Here is a 17,984-nt window from a genome sequence, read left to right on the forward strand (position 1 = left end):
TCCCAATTGGAATCTAGATATACCCTTGGTGATGGAGATGATGTTGATGGTTTAATGAGGGCAAGCCTGGACATATGAGATATGAATGGTACAAAATATGGATTCTGTATAGTAGTCTTGACCTCCATGCAATTGAGATGAATATTATGAATATGCATGTCTTGTTTATGGGTTCGTTTATATTCATTGATACGCTGGGTTACAAGCAAATGCTTCTATAAACAGGTCCGCTCATGCAAGAGGTTTTGTTTGGAGGTTATGCCTTCTGCGCAAATCCGTGCTCCTCGAGACCGCTCGCGTCGGTGTCAGGCGTCACAACTGAAGATGAGTCGATGACTTCTTCAAGACGGCCATATACCTTTGGTATGCGGCGTGGTTGGTGAGCTCCCGGGGCTGGGAGTTGGTAGCCACGTAACCTATGAAATAGTTAGCAAAGTGATACCAAATAAAGAAACTATGAGATGAATAAGGCTGTCATCTCATATGGTAATCACATTGAAAGTGACATACCTAGGACCCTGGCCACTGCTCTCCGGCATCTCAGAGGCATAAAAGCGAGCGAACGCTTCAACATTCTGCTCGAAGGTACCATGCTGAATACTCTCTCGAACTCCCGCAAAGAAGAGATCCAAAACATGGTAATTATGAATTTGAAGAAGTGCCCACGCAGACATCTCCTTCGCAGCCAGCAAATGATGGAAATAAGCCCGGTGATGTTTCTGACAAGCATAGCAGACACATCCCTCAGCCAGGGGAGAAACATCAGTCGCATGCTCAGCAGACCACATATCAGCTCCCAGCGGCATAGGCTGCTTATCGCAGTCCTGCGCAACTGGAGCCGGAAACTTGAAGTCCAGCGCGATACCAGCATCCGACGAAGCACCCAACACAGGCGTCGTCAAAAGATCAGCACCAAGCGAGATCTCACGCAAGATATCATGAGGAGTCGCAGGATCACTAAACAGCAAGCGCGGCAAATCCCCCAAAGAAGCAGGAATGAATTCCAACGAGGCAGCCTCGTAAAGCGCCAGACCGGATATATCCCACCGGAACTCAGATTCCAAATCCTCCAGATAAAGCGACTGCTGTGCGTTATCCAGCGGTAAGACCGGTGCAAAGAATGCAGTCTTTGACTTGCCATTCTCGGCAACAGTGTTTCCGTATAACTGCTCTAACCCATCGCGAGTAAACGCATGCGTACGATCAACCATCTTCTCGCGCCTCTTATTCCCAGGGGGTTTTCCCAGAACCAGGTCTGCCATTCCGATTGTAATATCCGGCCTCAGCTTTTTCACAGCTTCCACATATTGTTTCGCGGGAAGTTGGCGGAATCCAATGGAGGTAGACAGCGCGATAGAAGTCGACGTGTTAGGAGGCGGGCATACAATCGCGGGAAACCGCCGCGGGCCAAGGATCACGGGCATGTCATTAGGTAGGCAGGTGAATTTTTTCAGGGGAGACTCGTGCGCCGCGGCTGGTGTTTTGTATACGGGTGCAGAGTCGCTTCTCTCGATGACTGTTCTAAGCCCGGGTGGGCATGCACTGTCAGATATGGTCTTGATGGATGGGCCAGAGGATGATGATCTCTTCGAGATGTCACTTACAATCCTCGAGTCCGATATATAAATTGCTAATCGCCGTGTGGTCGCGCATCACATCGTGTGCGATGTGAGGCACTGTGCCCCGCGACGTGAGCGGGACATGGTGCGGCGTTGTGATTACCTTGCGACCAGGGATGGATAATTGGCCTACCCGCGGTGCGAGAACTGGAGCTGCCGAGCCCAGGAGATTGAATGTCATTGGGGGCTTTTCGTCCATGGCTGCTGGTGGTTGTGGTGAAGCCTTCGGGGTTGATCTTATCGGGAGAAAATGCGATTTGCTGATAAACATCCCTTGGACTTGGACAACATTTGGACATCTTGGACTAATGTCATATTCCGAGAGATCTGACTTTTACAATATTAATGAGTGAATGCCAATTACACACAATATTATATTCACATCCTCAACTATGACCGGTTTACCAGCGCAGACGCGACGCGGAGCTCTCATTGTCGTGGAGGGACTCGACCGCGCCGGCAAGTCAAGTCAATGCGAGATGCTACGAGGGTTCCTCTCAGAGCAGGGGCATGTTGTGAAATACATTCGATTTCCAGGTATTCATCTGAACTGTGTTCTGTAATTGTGCCATTGGTCTAATAACTCTGCAGACAGGACAACGCCCATCGGCAAGTTAATCGATAGCTACCTCCGCGGCTCATCCCACCAAGACGACCACTCCATCCACCTTCTCTTCTCGGCAAACCGGTGGGAGATAGCAAAGGGCATCGAAGAGGATATCGCAAGCGGTACGACAGTCATCGTAGATCGCTACTCTTACTCCGGTGTCGTCTACTCGGCCGCCAAAGCAAACCCCACACTCTCCCTGGACTGGGCATGGCAGCCGGAGATTGGTCTACCCCGTCCGGATATCTGTCTGTTCCTTGGAATTTCCCCCGAGGAAGCGGCTAAGCGTGGTGGATTCGGTGCTGAGCGGTATGAGAATGAGGCCATGCAAACCCGCGTGCGGCAGCTTTTCCAGACGATATTTGAGAAGATGCAGGATGTCGCCATTATTGATGCGGGTAAATCCATGGACGAGGTGTCGAAGGAGATACAGAGCGCTGTGACTGGTTGCATTGCACGTCTGGACACGTGTGGCGCGTTGAGGAAGTTGGAACCTCTTGCGAAATAGAGACAGACTGGGCTTGTCTTGTCTGTCATTCCACAAGTTCTGCGTCCTCCCAATCGCTGTCTTCGATCACAATGTCGAGTTTTGGCGCAGGTCGAGTCGTTTTGTTCTTTTGTCGACCGTCGAAATCGGAGTCGGATTCTAGATCAACCTCTTTGTACCAATCTGGTTCTAAGTCGTCTTCAGCTGGTTCCTCTGTGGTTTCTCGTGTCCGTTGTGACCTGGGCTTCACAGGAGATGACTGAGGCCCCGAAGATATCTTTACTGCAGACTCTTTGCGGAGACGCTTCTCTTTCTTTGTTATGATTGCGCGCGCTTCTTTTTCTGCTCGGTTGCGGAAAGTGAGCTCTTGCATCATCACTGGCCATTGTACCACTGTTTCACATGCTGGGCAGGTCCCTTCAACTGGTGTGAGGCGGTCCGGGTCATTGGCAGTGTCAAGAAACTTGGTAGATAGACATAAGATATGACTCGTGCCACGGCAGTCTGGTTGTGGACACACCACTATCTGATCTTTATCCGGAGACACAGGTCCCTCGCAGCACTTGCACTGTAGGTCTTCCGGGTCTTCCAGAATGAACATGGATTTCTCGAGATAATCCTCCAGTTTGGTATAATCAACTGATAAGTTGGTCACGCCCCCGACAGGAACGAGGTCATTGCCTTTCTGAATAGCCGGTACCGCACCGAGGTTATCTCCATCTAAAATGATCTTGATAGTTGCCGGTAGGCGACCGTCAACCCGATCACTCCAAACACGCCAGACGCGGTATACATCAGCCCGAAAGAATCGAACCCGCAATGGCCACGTAGAGAAATAAGATGACCGAAGGAGCGAATGCAGATCCTCCATATGAGCCGTCAAAGATCTCCTAACACGCGCGCGCGGTTTGGTCTTCGGTTTCCCGGTCTTAGGGTTGATATTGGTCTTGGCCGGATCATTGGGATCTAGCTCATCTTCGGATCCAAGATGCCGAGATCTCTCCGGATGTTGCCAGGCCCACCTGCGCGACATTAGAATTTGAGACTGTCTATCGGGGGTGTATATATATCTATCGAAAGTAAACTTAGGTATACTTACTCGAATTGCAGAGCCCCGACTCTGTTCATGAACCCTTCCACCACCAGAGTCATTTCCCAGGGCCGTAATTTGTCTCTGGCAGTTCGTTTGGCCCCACCTTTGGCAATGCCATTGTGCTGGGGGAGTCGTCGGATTGGGTTTGGTGTCGAGCCGATGTACAGCGAGGCATGTCTGACCGTTGATCTGAGGAGATAACAGCAGTAATACGCGGGGATTGGCTTGGGTTCGGACCCTTCCATGATTGTAGTCACTTCGGCCCTTGATATTAGCTCCATTGCGGGTCCGCCGTTGATAAACGTTCGTCACATGATGAGATATTTTAACGGGGAATTGGGGTACCGAGCCAATTGCGAATAGCCCAATGGATTATGCGAGATAGAATGTGCCGAGAGATCAAAATAGAAAATATGTCAAGCAAGAATACTTTTAGAGTTGAATATAGGTTGATCCTACAGAGCCTCAGAAAAAAAGGCCCAAAAAGAAGTCTATCCACAACGCAAACAAACAAGTGAAAATATCAGCAGTAAACTAAGATATACTAAGTCGAAGATAACAGAGCGTCTATATTAACTCGGTACCTCACCACAGCCACGTCGAACACCGTATGATGTCGCATATCACGGGACTCGAATCCATGGTTCCGTTTTCAGTAACGGTATTTTACGAGTAGATTACCCGCAGATGACCGTTTTGGCACTAAATCGGGCCCTGAACAGTCCAATACTGTATGAATCGGTACTGGAATGAGGAGTCCTTCCAGGTCACTTGAGGTCCCTTCAGTACTGGTGGCCCACACAAAGTGACTCGAGAGTACTTCTCAGTACATTGATCTGTACTTCCTTGCAACATAATCCGCTAAGCTTCTATCCCATCTACTCGTTCTTCCCTGCGACTGCCCTTCTTTCCCTTCCCCTCCAACCTCGTCTCTGTCTTTTTCTATCCAAGTACCCCGTTTTCCCGTACTCCCTGGTTCGTGCCCCCCGACCTTCTCCCTTCAGATCGCAGGACTCCGAAACCGCCTCTCCTCCCTCACTCTCAATGCCCTTGTCGCATCACTCTCACTTTTAATTTTCTCGACGAGACGCGCCCAATCTGACCGATATACCATTAGCCCACCCTAATCTGAACAATGGGAGCTCCGGCCTCCGCCGGGGCGACCTCGACGGCCGCGGCCGCGCCAGGACAGCCGACTCGGTCCTCGAGCACCCATCCATCACACTCCCACAATGTCCCCTTGAGCGCTCGCAGATCTACGCCCCTTGATTTATCCACTGTGGAACGCCGTGGTCAACCGAACAATCCTCGAGAGCCATCGAAGCGCATTCGCCCTCATGGAATTCCCGAAGCCCCGACTTTCCGTCCGACGGAGGAGGAATTCAAAGACCCGGTGGCCTACATCCAGAAGATTGCTCCCGAGGGCAAGAAGTACGGCATTTGTAGAGTAGTCCCGCCAGAGGGCTGGCAACCTACTTTCGCAATTGATACAGAGGTAGGAATACTCTTCTGATGGATACATTCGGGACTGGTGCACTGGTAGGAACACTGTTGACAATGGTTACAGCGATTTCATTTCAAAACCCGTCGACAAGAACTAAATTCCGTCGAAGGAGGTAAGCACGAATATCCAGCAGATAATTCTACCCTGGGAATATTTCGCAGTGCGGTTCTGACCTTACTCTAACTCAGGTAACCGCGCCAACATGAACTACGTCGATGGACTCGCCATGTTCCACAAGCAGCACGGCACCAACTACAGTAGACTACCCAGCGTTGACAAGCGGCCATTGGATCTCTACAAGCTCAAAAAGGCAGTTGAGATCCGTGGTGGGTTCGAATCCGTGTGCAAAACGAAGAAATGGGCAGAAATCGGTCGCGACCTTGGATACAGCGGCAAAATCATGTCATCATTGTCGACTTCGCTCAAGAACTCCTACCAGCGCTACCTACAGCCGTACGAGGAATATTTGGCCCGGGCCAAACCAGGTGTCCAGCAGCAGCTTGAGCTTGAGCATGGTGGCCCCTACACCCCTTCGCCCAATCAATCTCCCATGGCCTACAAGCCTCTAATGGATGAGAATGGCACACCTTCGAAATCTCGCGATGAAACTCCTACTCTACCCCGGATGGCAGTTTCACATACCCCGATGGAAATATCGCCTGAGAAGCCTACACCCCCCGTCGAACCCACCCCACCCCCACGTCCCGCGGCCACAGGTTTTACTCCTGTAAATACTGGCCTTGGTGGTTTCACTGCCGTTAATCGCTCTCCGTTTACCCCGACGAACAACACCCCTGGGAGCAACACTCCGGTGAACAACGGTCCGCCTATCAAGCGGGAGGGAGAGAACGGCACATCGACACCTAAGCCTGTTTCCGAGCATGCTTTCGTATCCACTCCTGTGAACGGTCAACCTGGAGAATCCGTGAAGCGTGCCATCAGCCAGGAGAATGGTTCTCAGAGTGACAATGGTGACGATGATGGCGGAAGTGGGCGACGCAGCAAGCGCCTCAAAAAAGGTATATCCCCCTGCGCGCTTGAAACAGGATTGGTCTAATCGTATTTCTAGATTCACTACCAACAGTTGCTGGTTCCCATATGTCTCTACTTCGGCCTGCGCTACCTAAAGTTCGCAAGGATGGTGTTCCACCAGATGGAGAGGTAGGCATTGACTCTTTGTGTCGGTTATTGACCTCATACTGATTCATCAATAGAAATGCGAGACCTGTGGCAGTGCAGATGATCAAGACTCAATCCTACTGTGTGACGGTTGTGAGCTTAGATATCACAAAGCTTGCCTGGATCCATCTACCACAACACCATCGGAACATGACTGGCATTGTCCCAAGTGCCTTGTTGGCACAGGAGAATTTGGTTTCGAAGATGGTGGCATCTACTCTCTCAAGCAGTTCCAGGATAAGGCAAATGAGTTCAAGAAGAAGTATTTTGCTTCCAAAATGCCCTTTGATCCCGTGCTTAACACACATCGCCGCGAGACAGAGGACGATGTTGAGGCCGAGTTCTGGAAACTTGTTGTGGATCTACATGAAACCGTCGAGGTCGAGTATGGCGCGGACATCCATTCGACAACTCATGGCAGTGGATTCCCTACCATCGAACGCAACCCTCTTGATCCATTCTCTTCTGATCCCTGGAATCTGAACGTGCTCCCATTCTATGGAGACTCATTGTTCCGTCACATCAAGTCTGACATCTCTGGCATGACAGTGCCTTGGGTCTATGTTGGCATGTGCTTCTCGACTTTCTGCTGGCACAACGAGGATCATTACGCATATTCGGCCAATTACCAGCACTTCGGCGCTACTAAAACTTGGTACGGAATTCCCGGTGCGGATGCCGAGGCCTTTGAGGCTGCTATGCGCGATGCAGTCCCGGAACTCTTTGAAGGACAGCCCGACCTCCTTTTCCAGCTCGTGACGTTGATGCCCCCGGATAAGCTTCGAAAGGCGGGCGTCAACGTCTATGCCGTTGATCAACGCGCTGGTCAATTCGTTCTCACCTTCCCTCAAGCGTATCATGCTGGGTTCAACCACGGCTTCAATTTCAATGAAGCAGTCAACTTTGCGCCTGCTGACTGGGAGCCGTATGGAGCGCTCGGTGTTCAACGTCTTCAGAACTTCCGCAGACATCCATGCTTCTCGCATGACGAACTGCTTTTGACGGCGGCTTCGCGAGATACTTCAATCTCCACCTCCAAGTGGCTTGCACCTGCTCTAGCGAGAACCCGCGATCGAGAGCTTGGTGAACGTGCTCACTTCTTAGCCCGACAGAAGGAAATCTCTGCCCTTAATTCCGCTTACTCTACCTCTATGGCAGAGGGTCCGCAGTCGAAGTTCATAATCGAGGATGAAGATATCCCTGAAGATGATTACCAGTGTCAACATTGCAAAGCCTACGCTTACCTCACCCAGTTCCGCTGTCACAAATCAGGCAAAACTGTTTGCTTGATGCATGTGGACACCTACGACTGCTGTGGAGAAACTTTTGCTCAGAAGTTGTGTGGTCCAAACCACACCCTGCGTTACCGTATGAGTGATGCCGATCTAGAGGCGCTCGTGCAGAAGGTCCAAGAACGTGCCAGGATCCCGGAAGCTTGGTCCGAAAAGCTCGACAAGACCTTGGAGGATGAACCAAAGCCCCAGCTTAAGGCCCTTCATACCTTACTCAATGAAGGTGAGAAAATCCCATACCACTTGTCTGGCCTTCAAGATCTTGCGGCCTTCGTCCAGCGTTGCGATAAATGGGTGGAAGAAGCCAACAACTACATTACCCGGAAACAACAAAACCGGAGAAAAAACGAAAAGGCATGGCGCAGGACCAGTGCCAAGGCAGCGCAGCTGGACGATCGCGACCGTGAAGTCCGCAGAGTGGAACACATCTACGCCCTTCTGGCAGAGGCTGATAAACTTTCGTTCGATTGTCCACAGATGGCTGCGCTGGAAGAGAAAACCCGCGAAATCGAGAAATTCCGCCAGGATATTAATGCTGCCCTTATGAACCCGCATACACGACCGATCCAGGAGATTGAAGAGATGATCGATTCTGGCCGAAACTTCAACGTGGAAATCCCGGAACTGGAACACCTGGAACAAGTCTCCCGACAAATCAAATGGACCGACGAAGCTGCTCGCAAACGTGATCAGTACCTGACTCTTCAGAATTGCCGAGATCTTGTCTCTTCCGCTGAACAGCTAGGTCTTTCCGAGACCAACGAGCATTTGCTACATTTCAAGGAACTGACTCGCCTCGGTGATGCGTGGGAGAACAAGGCCAAGGAATTGATGTCGGTTGAAGCTGTCCACTATCAGCAACTGGAAGCTCTCTCTGCGCAGGCGTCTCGCTTCCCAGTATCGCCGGATACGCTCACTGCTGTGGATGCCATATTGACCAAGCAACGTGAGGCGCAGAAGCGGATCCAAACTCTGTACGAGAAGAGCAAGGATCCCGAGCTGAAGAATCGACCCAAGTACAAGGATATCCGGGACTTAATGGAGTCTCTTGAGCATTTGACCAGTCGACCCATCGGCGCAATTGACTTGGAACGGGAACAAAAGCGACACGAAGACTGGATGAGGAAGGGCAAGAAGTTGTTTGGCAAGGCCAACGCCCCTTTGCACATCCTGAGGTCTCACATGGAATACGTTGCTAAGCGGAACTCGTACTGCTTCGATCTTGAGGACAGTTACCGCCCGCCCGTGGAGCCCTCCTCTCGGGACAACTCACCTGACGGTCTGCTTGAAAATACCAACAGCGGACCGAATGTGTGGGGTCCGAAGTCACGAAAGAGGGATGTGTTCTGTATCTGCAGACACTCTGAGGCAGGGATGATGATCGAATGTGAAGTCTGTCACGAATGGTAAGTCAACAAAACGCTATGGATTGGAGATAAGATTACTTACAGCGTATAGGTACCATGGGAAATGCTTGAAGATTGCGAGGGGAAAAGTCAAGGAGTTCGACAAGTACACATGCCCAATCTGCGATTGGCGACAGAAGATTCCACGTGATGCAGCTCGTCCTAAACTTGAGGACCTTCAGGACTGGCATGCGGAGATTGCGACTCTACCTTTCCAGCCCGAAGAGGAGGAGGTTCTCGAGAATATTATCAACCAAGCTACTGCGTTCCGCGATTTTCTGCATGGCTTTACGAATGCTGCTTGCACTACAACCGAGGAAGTCCCTACCTTGATATTCTACCTGCGCAAAATCGAAGGTGCTGAAGTTCTTCTCACTTTTGAGACAAACTTCTTCCGGCAGGAAATTCATAAGTGGGCTCCTGTTGCCCCGGAACCTCCTCCAATTCTGGAGCAGTCCTTGTCCACGCGAAAGCCACGTCCTACTAAGCAACAGAAGATGATGGCCCAGCTTGGCGTGGATCGTCCCGAGGATCTCCCAGAGCATCTTCGTCCCAAGCATATCGGTGTCACCAAGCGGAAATCGGTGGATGCTCAGTCACAGTCTGCTCGGCCTACATCTTTGCAGCCAGCACCTGTGACTTCTAGCAGTACCCAACCTCCGAGCACGGGTCCAACATTGACGCCGATGTCGGACCCCAATACTGCATCATATCCTTTCTCCGCAAACTACTCTCTGCCTGCTAGCGACTCCACACCAGCCTTTGCACCTACATCATCCTCTGCTTTCCTCCCTCACGCCGTCGCTTCTCAATCCCCTTCATTCCTACCTCGATCTCCCTCACCCCAGCAGGGTATGGAAACATCGCTTTTCAGCCCTCCGCGTTTCGGTCGTGAACCTCAATTCGCAAGCAGCAGTCCTCGCCAGAATTTGGATGATGTGTTTGCGGATTTGACCAATCAAGAAGATGTCGATCCTGAGGCTGAGGGACAGTCTATGGAGAATACTCATGCGAACGAGGCCCTCGCAGCTCTGGTAGCCGATAATGGCAGCAGTCGTGCTGGCTCAGTTCATGAGGAGCCAATCCAAACTAGCGAATCTCATGAAATCAAACATGAAGGCACCAATGAAGCCCTCGACGACTCAGAGCTATGATCACGCCTTGCTTGAATGTTTTTTTTTGGTGAAATTTTTCTTCTCTTCTAAAACCCGACCATATGTTCCTCAGGTCTTTACTGTTTTTCTAGTGTCTTTTTCTTTGCTTCTGTCCCTATCCGACTCCCCTCTTCTATGCTTCGTTTGTTATAAATTTTCGAAAAAGGTGTACTACAAGAGATGGGTCTGGCGAGTCCGGGGGTGTTTTCCAGCGAATTATTTTCTGTTTTTACTTCTGTTTTTCATACCACTAAGGCCACGTTTGTCACGAGTTATCGTTTTTGCTGCTGCCAACTCGCCCTGTAATACTAGTTGAATCCAGCCATGCTTATTGATTTTATTTGTGCGCCAATCTGGCTTATTTGATATCTGCATACGCTCCTAGAGCAGCTTGCCCACCGGTGTGAATGAACAAAACATTCACTTCATCCAAGGGCTGCTGAATATTCACGATTTCTCTTTCTTCAACCCAATGCATCATCCCCCTCGCAACCTTGGCCGTATACACTGGATCCAGTACCATGCCTTCTGTCCTCGCCATAGACTCCAATGACTCCTTCGTATCCGCATCAAAAACACCATACCCACTCCCAACAAACCGATCATCAAGCCGCACATCATCCATCCCAATATCCCCATCCTCAAGCCCAACCATCCCCCCAGCCCTCCGCGCAAAAGCAAGCACCCTCTCCTCATGATACGCCCTCGGCTTCGTCGGCGAATTCAATATCCCAACAACCCTCCTCGAACCACTCCCCGTCTTCGTCTTCTCCAACAATTTAAACCCAGCAACCAACCCTCCAACCGTACTCCCACTCCCACAAGCAACGAAAACATAATCAAACCGTCCACTCCCCCCAAGCCCTATCCCCTCCTCCTGCTCAGCAATCTCAAACGCCGCCCGCGCATACCCCAACCCCCCCAGCGGATGCAAACTCGCACCCCCAGGAATCCAATACGGTCTCTCCCCCTCAGCAGCTAACCCCTTAAGCAGCGGCGTCGCATCATCCGCAAGTGGATCCCCTTCCTCACAGACCCGCACCTCAGCACCGAGAAGACGATTAACCTGCACATTCCCACTGCGCAGATAGGCCTCTTTATCAACAGCCGCGTGTAATCCACCGCCCGTACCGCGGTGTAACAGAACAATAGCTTTGAGACCTAGTATGCGTGCCAGGGCTGCGACTTGGACGGTGTGGTTGCTTTGGATTGCGCCCTCTGTTACGAGGGTCGTTGCTGGGCCTGGGAGAGGTGCTGCTGGGGTTAAGTTGTTCTCGTGGGCGTGGTGAATGGGTTTGTTGGAGAGGATGTCTGGGACTATGTATTCTAGTTTGCGGTATTTGTTCCCAGAGCATGCTAGTGGGGAGGAGTGGTCTTCGCGTTTGGCGAAGAGGTTTATGCGGGGGTGTGTTAGTCTTGAAAGTGTGGGCAGGGGGTGGATTGGGGATGGGGATTGGTAGAGAATTGCATGCCGGGGGATTTGGGAGAAGCATTCTGGGAGGGGGAGGGCCATTGTGCTCTTCATTGTGGTGTAGCGTGTTGTTGTGTTGTGTTGGAGTTGGAGTTGGGAGTTGGAGATGTTCAACTCCGCACGTGCCTGGCAATGACGTCGGGCTGCAGCTATCAGATCTTCTTCTCAACAATGACTCTCCTCCAGTTCCTGCGACAAGCGCGCCAGCTGCACCGCCAGTTCCTCTCGGGTGCTTTATCCGAATCTCCAATCTACGTGATCGGCAATCCTTCAGCTGACCTCGACTCTATTGTTTCCGCGATCATTTATTCCTTCTGCGCGAACAACCGCCTCCCACTCAAAGCCCCGCGACCTCATATTCCCCTGCTCAATCTTCCCAACGTGCTTGCAGGCCCGGAGTTATATCGGCTACGACCAGAGTTTGCCACTGCATTATGGCTATCGACCAATTTTCCCGCATTGAGAGCCGAGGAGCAATTTGAGAACGCCCAAGACTCGGCGGGAAATCTCCTTGGCTCGCATCTCGTGACAGTTGCGGATTTTGCGCAAAACCTGAAAGAGCAAAATATCTTCAAACAGCTCCTTGCTGAAGCGACTCTCGTCGATTGGAATTCCTTGCCAATTCCTTCCGACAAAGACAAGGGATCTGGCTCACTACCTGGTTTGCCAGGTGTCACCTTCCGAGCCGTGGGATGCATCGACCACCACGTCGATGAAAAATTCATGTCAAGCACCGAATCACTACCAGAGAACCAGCCCCTAATCATTCAACCCGGTCCCGGTTCCTGCGCATCCCTTGTCACGAGGGATCTTCAGAACCGGACGCTGATGGGCGACGGGCAAGCAATCTCAGCAGAGATGGTGCAAGTAGCGAAACTCGCTCTTTCGGCGGTATTGATCGATACATCGAATCTGACTGCTGAGGGCAAGGTCACTGATGTGGACCGCGAGGCTGTCAAGACCCTGCAATCTCAGATCGCAGGACAATTGGAGGCAGCAAAGGTTCCTCAAGACAAATGGAATCTGCAGGCTTTCTACGAGGGTGTTCTCAATGCTAAGCAGAATAGCCTCGATCTCTTGAATTTGGATGAAGTCCTCGATCGGGATTATAAGGACTGGACTGAGACTGCCCAGTCTTCTGGGAAGACTGTTAAGATGGGATTTTGTTCTTCTGTTAAGCCTATCCGATGGGTTGTGCAGAAGGCGGGTACACCAGAGAAATTCCTGGATGCTGTACGCTCGTTTGCGGCTACAGCTGAGAAGGAGCTAGATGTTGTCGTCGTTATGACGGCCTTCACGGCAGCTGATGGCTCGTTCTGTCGTGAGCTGTTTGTCTGCGTGGTTCGTGAAAATGAGTCTGCGCTTGAGGGTGTCAAGGCTTTTGTTGAACAGACGACTTCCCGACTCAGGCTTGTGGAGTGGTCTCCGTTGGACGGCGAGAATATCTCCGAGCTAGGAGATGTGTGTTCTGCTCTGAATGGGTCAGATACACCCTTTTGGAGAAGGTTATGGATCCAGAAGAATGCTGCTGGGAGTAGAAAGCAGGTTGCGCCGTTGCTTAGGACCGCAGTATCTAAATTGTAAATTAACTGTTATATCATCTACTTGATAGAAATACAGCTTACACGGTACCGAAGTAGGATATGCAGAATTGAATTGCTCAAGGACTCCTATTAATCCAACCCTCAAACACCAATGCCTTGTTCTCTGGAATGACAAGGGAAACAAAAAATGAATGCAATATATGCAAAGCTCCATGCCCACCAGATGCAAATATAGTATGGAAGGAGAACAAGATCACACACGAGACGTAATAGGAAAAATCGAAGAGATGCAAGCACGCAAATCGCATAATAAAAAATAAAAAGGAAAGGGAAATAGGCAGCCGCCTTGGAAATCTAGTAAATCAATAAACGCCCATACAATGTAGTACTTAAACACATTCCCACTCGCAAAATACACACCACCGCGCAGCGCGGTCGGCTAGCACCAGGCCACGCCACATGCCCCGTTCTCCGATCTTGATGACTGTCTCCCAGACGCTTCCTTCGGCAGCGGCATCGGTAACTGATTCGCTGCTATTGTCGCCGCTGATCATGTGCTCTGCCTTCCGGGTTAGACGGAGAATCTTGCCAGACGGCGATTGGATGGCCAGTTTAGCGGGCTTGTCCCGTCCAGAGGCGGACTTCGTGGATGAGATTGCAGAGGTCGATGCTGAGAATTCATACGAGGCACCTGAGATGGTGGAGCCGCCGGCGTTGCTGGAGACCATGCTCAATGCACTGGATGGACGGGTGAAGACGGATGAGGGCGAGCCACGGCCGTTGGAGGATGGTTCGTCCTTGGCTGGCGTTGCGGATGCTGAGTGCTGGCGCACGGCGAAGACGAAGGTGTTGTTTACTGCTAGGCGCGAGCATTGCGGTTGCATGATGTACAAATCGTGACGCTGGGCATGTGGTGTTGGATGGCGCAAGACGAAGTCGTATGAGGGATTCTCTCCGGTATGGATCATTGGGAGGGCGAATGCTAGGGGGTGAGGGATGTCTTTGCTTGAGTGCATCAAACCCTTCTTTCCTGCGTAGACCTTTAGAACACCCTGACCCTCGTCACCAGGGAGTACCGCCTTGATAGTGATGCGTTTTTGGCCGCGGAACCAATCGGGCTGGACGAGGGCACGCTTGCGTACGATGTCTCCACTTTCGAAGAAGTCGCCATCTGCATCGCGGGCGAAGGCTGGTGCTTCAACTTCCGCCGCACACTCGACGTCTGAGGGGACGACAAGGCGCAGCTGCATTACCTCCAGGCCTTCTATGCGGAGCAGACTTGTGTCATAGTCTGGTAGTTGAAGGCCCAGTTTGAAGAATGGCGGGCAGACAGAGGGGAGAGCGAGGAGGACATCGGGTGAGATTGGTGGGCAGATGTGCTGTTCCTCAGGGTAGAGTGGGACGTGGGTATAGCAAAGGTCAAGGGGCCGCGTCAGGAAGTACCAGCTCTCTGCCGTGGCGGAGTTGTTAGAAACAAATCGACTCCGCTGGGGATTCGTGGGGTTGGCGAGGGCGCAGTCCATGAAGCGCCATTCACCATCGACCAGAACCGCGTTCCACCAGTGGTTGGGACGGGAGAGGCTCTCCAGGTCGAGGACATCGCCGGGACTCTTGAGGAAGCCTCGGATGATCTCTGTATGCAAGCCAACGGCTGCACACATCTCGTGCACTAGAAGAGCAATCTCCTCCGGCGTACCTCGTTTGGCCTGTAACAGTCTCTTCATGTCGACTTCGAGGCCATCAACTGGTTCTTCCCAAGCGATCTTCTCGCTAACCCAGGTAAAGATAGCGCGAAGACGTTGGACGTCACTCTTGTATGGTCGACAGATGTAGGCTTGCGCAAGACTCATTGGATTTGTTGTTGGTGGGAGGCTGCTAATGAACCGCGCACTCTTGTCCACAAGGTTGAGGTTCGCTGCATTGAAATTGGTAGGTTCACTGATTGGTTGACCATCGATGCTTTCATCGCCCTCCGCAGTGTCATAAAGTTCCTCTACAGAGTAGATCACAGGGTGGTCGTGCATCTGGCATCGTTCTGCCCTTTCAACCCTCTCATTGCGGCTGGGAGAGGACGCGCGGTTGACATCGCGGCGCACTTGAACCCAGTCGATGGTGCTAGCGCCGCCGAGTCCCATATCACGAGCACTGTCACGGTTCCCATGAGATGTGAGCATGGGTGATACCACGTCTATACCTCTGCTGCTCTTGGTCGGAGATTGAGACTGTGACCTGTCCCCATGGGCAGAAATGCTACTCCTCGCACTGGCAGCGCCAGTCTTGGCTGTTTCAAAAATCTTCTTGAAGAAGCCTTGCTTTTTCGTCTTTGGCGTGGAGAGGCCACCAAAAACTCCACTGTGATCGGTTGTGTCGAGATCAGTGGATGACCAAGGAATGGCAGAGGATGCGCCCTGGCGAGATGAGTTGTGACTGGAGTGATAGGATACACCGGTGAAAGGGGTCTCTGGACGAGCATCGCTGAAACCACGAGAGCGCACAGTATCCATGGCAGTGTTTGGCCGTTCGTGACCGCCTCGTCTGGCAAAGCTACCCGCGCTCGTTGCACTGAACCCTCCTGCAGAGAACCCACTCATCAGACTTTGGCTGGTCTTGTCCGTACTGTTCGTCATTGACGTACCATTACTTTGGACACCGCTGGACGAATTGGTCGCACTAGACTTATTGGTGAATGATCTGTTGAGAATATCTCCCCGCAGGGCCTGCCCGGACCGCCGTGACTTCAGGTGAGGAAACTGTCCTGCAATTGAATTGTTACGCGGGTGATAGGTAGCATGCTTTGGTGGTGGTGGAGGGGGCCCATCATCGTCCTCAGGCCCCCCTTTATCGTCTTCGGGTTGTCGGTTCTGGTCTTCTAGCTGGCGAAGGCGGCTCTCCATTCTTTGAACATAGTTATTCAACTGCGGAGGTCCATCCATATAATGGTCATGGCTATAGACACTATTTCGATGGACGAGTCCACCTTGACGCTGATCTTTGTCGCCATCAAAGCCCATTGATGTCAATGGTCGGCGTCTGTTGCCTTGTGGAGTTCTTTCATTTGAGGTATCAAAGTCCTCTGGCGCCCATGGGTCATTGAATGTTGGTGTTGGAGAAGGCGATGCAGCTTGGCGGGGAAGGCCCATATCTTCCAATGAAGTCATGACATCCTCCATGGCATCCCGCAGTGGGGATGGGGTATTTCCATGGATATCTGACTGCGCCGAATGTTCAGACATTGCGGAGTGGGTCGAAGCTGCGGATGGAGATGGAGTACGATCAAAGATGACATAACGGTCGTTCATAACCAGGGGTGCAGGAGAACGTGAAGGGCGAGGTGCGTGTGATGGAGGTTGAGGAGACTGCGCGCGATGATGAGGTGCATGCATTGGTGGTTGAGGGGATTGCGCGCGAGGCTGAGCAGGGTGCATCCGCGGCTGTGGAGAATGGGATGCCGCACGACTGATAGCGACACGGTGTGGCGGTGGAGGTGGAGGAGGGGGCGAGCCCTCTCGATCCTCCTCCATTTGCAATGAAGATGGCTCACGGGATGAATGCCGATAGGATGACATGCTGCACTGTGGCACCATTGCAGATGAATACTCCTGCATCTGTAAGGGGGATGGTTCGCGAGATGCATGACGGTAGGATGAAGCACTGTCATATGGTACCATTGCAGATGCGTGTTCTTGCATTTGCAATGGAGACGGTTCGCGGGATGCATCCCTGTAAGAAGACATGCTGCCCTGTGGCACCATTGCGGATGAGTATTCATGTTGTTGCAATGGAGATGGCTCACGAGATGAATGCCGGTAGGATGAGACGCTGCCACGAGGCACAATTGCCGATGGGTATTCTTGTATTGGCAACGGAGATGGTTCCCGAGATACCGCGGCCCGAGAGGACGAGACACTACTCTTCGGAATCACCGACGATGGGCGTTCCTGCATTTGGAATGGTGATGGTTCACGGGACGAAGGCCTAGAGGATGAAACACTTCCTCGTGGCATGATTGCAGATGGTGATCGCTCTGGCTCCACTGAGGAACGCGGAGATGCGCCGCGCGACGAAGGTCGCGATGCAGACGATGTGGGACGGGATACTGAGCCTTGGTTCTTAACCGCCGACGCGTGTGTGCGCAATGGTTTTGTGCTGCGTGGAACACTGCCATCCCGAGGCGGAGTTTGAGGAATCGAGGGTGCTGGGCTAGATTCAAGTGGGCCACGGGCTAGTTTGGCAGATGGTGATACAGCTTCCTTGTGTGCCTGGAAAGGCTTCCGCCACACTGTTTTCTGCTTCTTGGGCGCAAACGTAGGATTGTTGACAGGGGAAGATCCCGCTAGCACCATTGGACTGGTATCCCGGCTCACTGGTACAAAGTCTTCACTCAGAAGCTCGACAAAGTTGGATGGGAATAGTCCCACTGCGCGCCTGTCTCGGCGCAACCGTCCCATCCACCATTGTCCGTCGCCTGCATTCAGACATTCGATCAGATCCCCCTCTACAAATCCCAAATCTCGGGTTGTTTCTCCGCCCCAAGAGTATACTGCTCGGCACCAGCATGGGAACTTCGCTGGCAGTTGAGCCATCGCGTTCACCGAAACAAGGTCTGGTCGCAACGCACGAAGTTAACC

At 52.0% G+C, this 17,984-nt stretch overlaps 7 protein-coding genes across 7 annotated transcripts; 3 read left to right on the forward strand and 4 right to left on the reverse strand.

Annotated features, from left to right (window-relative positions):
• Positions 1-256: 256 nt before the first annotated feature.
• On the reverse strand, positions 257-1,818 carry PENARI_c002G06795 (tRNA-ribosyltransferase family protein; the record flags this gene model as incomplete). Its single annotated transcript, XM_022627591.1, has 3 exons — positions 257-416; positions 511-1,516; positions 1,605-1,818. The coding sequence occupies 3 exons, from the start codon at positions 1,816-1,818 to the stop codon at positions 257-259; spliced, it is 1,380 nt and encodes a 459-aa protein (XP_022493007.1).
• A 193-nt stretch (positions 1,819-2,011) lies between these two features.
• On the forward strand, positions 2,012-2,734 carry PENARI_c002G01257 (bifunctional thymidylate/uridylate kinase; the record flags this gene model as incomplete). The annotated part of the gene is made up of 2 exons (XM_022627216.1): positions 2,012-2,156; positions 2,211-2,734. 2 exons carry the CDS (start codon positions 2,012-2,014, stop codon positions 2,732-2,734), a joined length of 669 nt encoding a protein of 222 aa, XP_022492736.1.
• Positions 2,735-2,759: 25 nt separating this feature from the next.
• On the reverse strand, positions 2,760-4,087 carry PENARI_c002G10463 (structure-specific endonuclease subunit SLX1; the record flags this gene model as incomplete). The annotated part of the gene is made up of 2 exons (XM_022627852.1): positions 2,760-3,735; positions 3,813-4,087. 2 exons carry the CDS (start codon positions 4,085-4,087, stop codon positions 2,760-2,762), a joined length of 1,251 nt encoding a protein of 416 aa, XP_022492259.1.
• Positions 4,088-4,941: 854 nt separating this feature from the next.
• Positions 4,942-10,341, forward strand: PENARI_c002G06847 (uncharacterized protein; the record flags this gene model as incomplete). The annotated part of the gene is made up of 6 exons (XM_022627595.1): positions 4,942-5,301; positions 5,374-5,422; positions 5,499-6,329; positions 6,380-6,471; positions 6,525-9,187; positions 9,240-10,341. 6 exons carry the CDS (start codon positions 4,942-4,944, stop codon positions 10,339-10,341), a joined length of 5,097 nt encoding a protein of 1,698 aa, XP_022492265.1.
• A 358-nt stretch (positions 10,342-10,699) lies between these two features.
• PENARI_c002G08203 (1-aminocyclopropane-1-carboxylate deaminase/D-cysteine desulfhydrase) lies at positions 10,700-11,854 on the reverse strand (the record flags this gene model as incomplete). The annotated part of the gene is made up of 1 exon (XM_022627707.1): positions 10,700-11,854. The coding sequence occupies one exon, from the start codon at positions 11,852-11,854 to the stop codon at positions 10,700-10,702; it is 1,155 nt and encodes a 384-aa protein (XP_022492387.1).
• Positions 11,855-11,983: 129 nt separating this feature from the next.
• Positions 11,984-13,396, forward strand: PENARI_c002G01249 (putative exopolyphosphatase; the record flags this gene model as incomplete). The annotated part of the gene is made up of 1 exon (XM_022627215.1): positions 11,984-13,396. The coding sequence occupies one exon, from the start codon at positions 11,984-11,986 to the stop codon at positions 13,394-13,396; it is 1,413 nt and encodes a 470-aa protein (XP_022492313.1).
• Positions 13,397-13,472: 76 nt separating this feature from the next.
• On the reverse strand, positions 13,473-17,939 carry PENARI_c002G11293 (putative SH3 domain protein (Cyk3); the record flags this gene model as incomplete). The annotated part of the gene is made up of 2 exons (XM_022627908.1): positions 13,473-13,479; positions 13,777-17,939. 2 exons carry the CDS (start codon positions 17,937-17,939, stop codon positions 13,473-13,475), a joined length of 4,170 nt encoding a protein of 1,389 aa, XP_022492865.1.
• Between the last annotated feature and the right edge of the window lie 45 nt (positions 17,940-17,984).

This window comes from Penicillium arizonense (genome assembly GCF_001773325.1).
Source record: "Penicillium arizonense strain CBS 141311 chromosome Unknown PENARI_contig002, whole genome shotgun sequence".
Taxonomy (NCBI): domain Eukaryota; kingdom Fungi; phylum Ascomycota; class Eurotiomycetes; order Eurotiales; family Aspergillaceae; genus Penicillium; species Penicillium arizonense.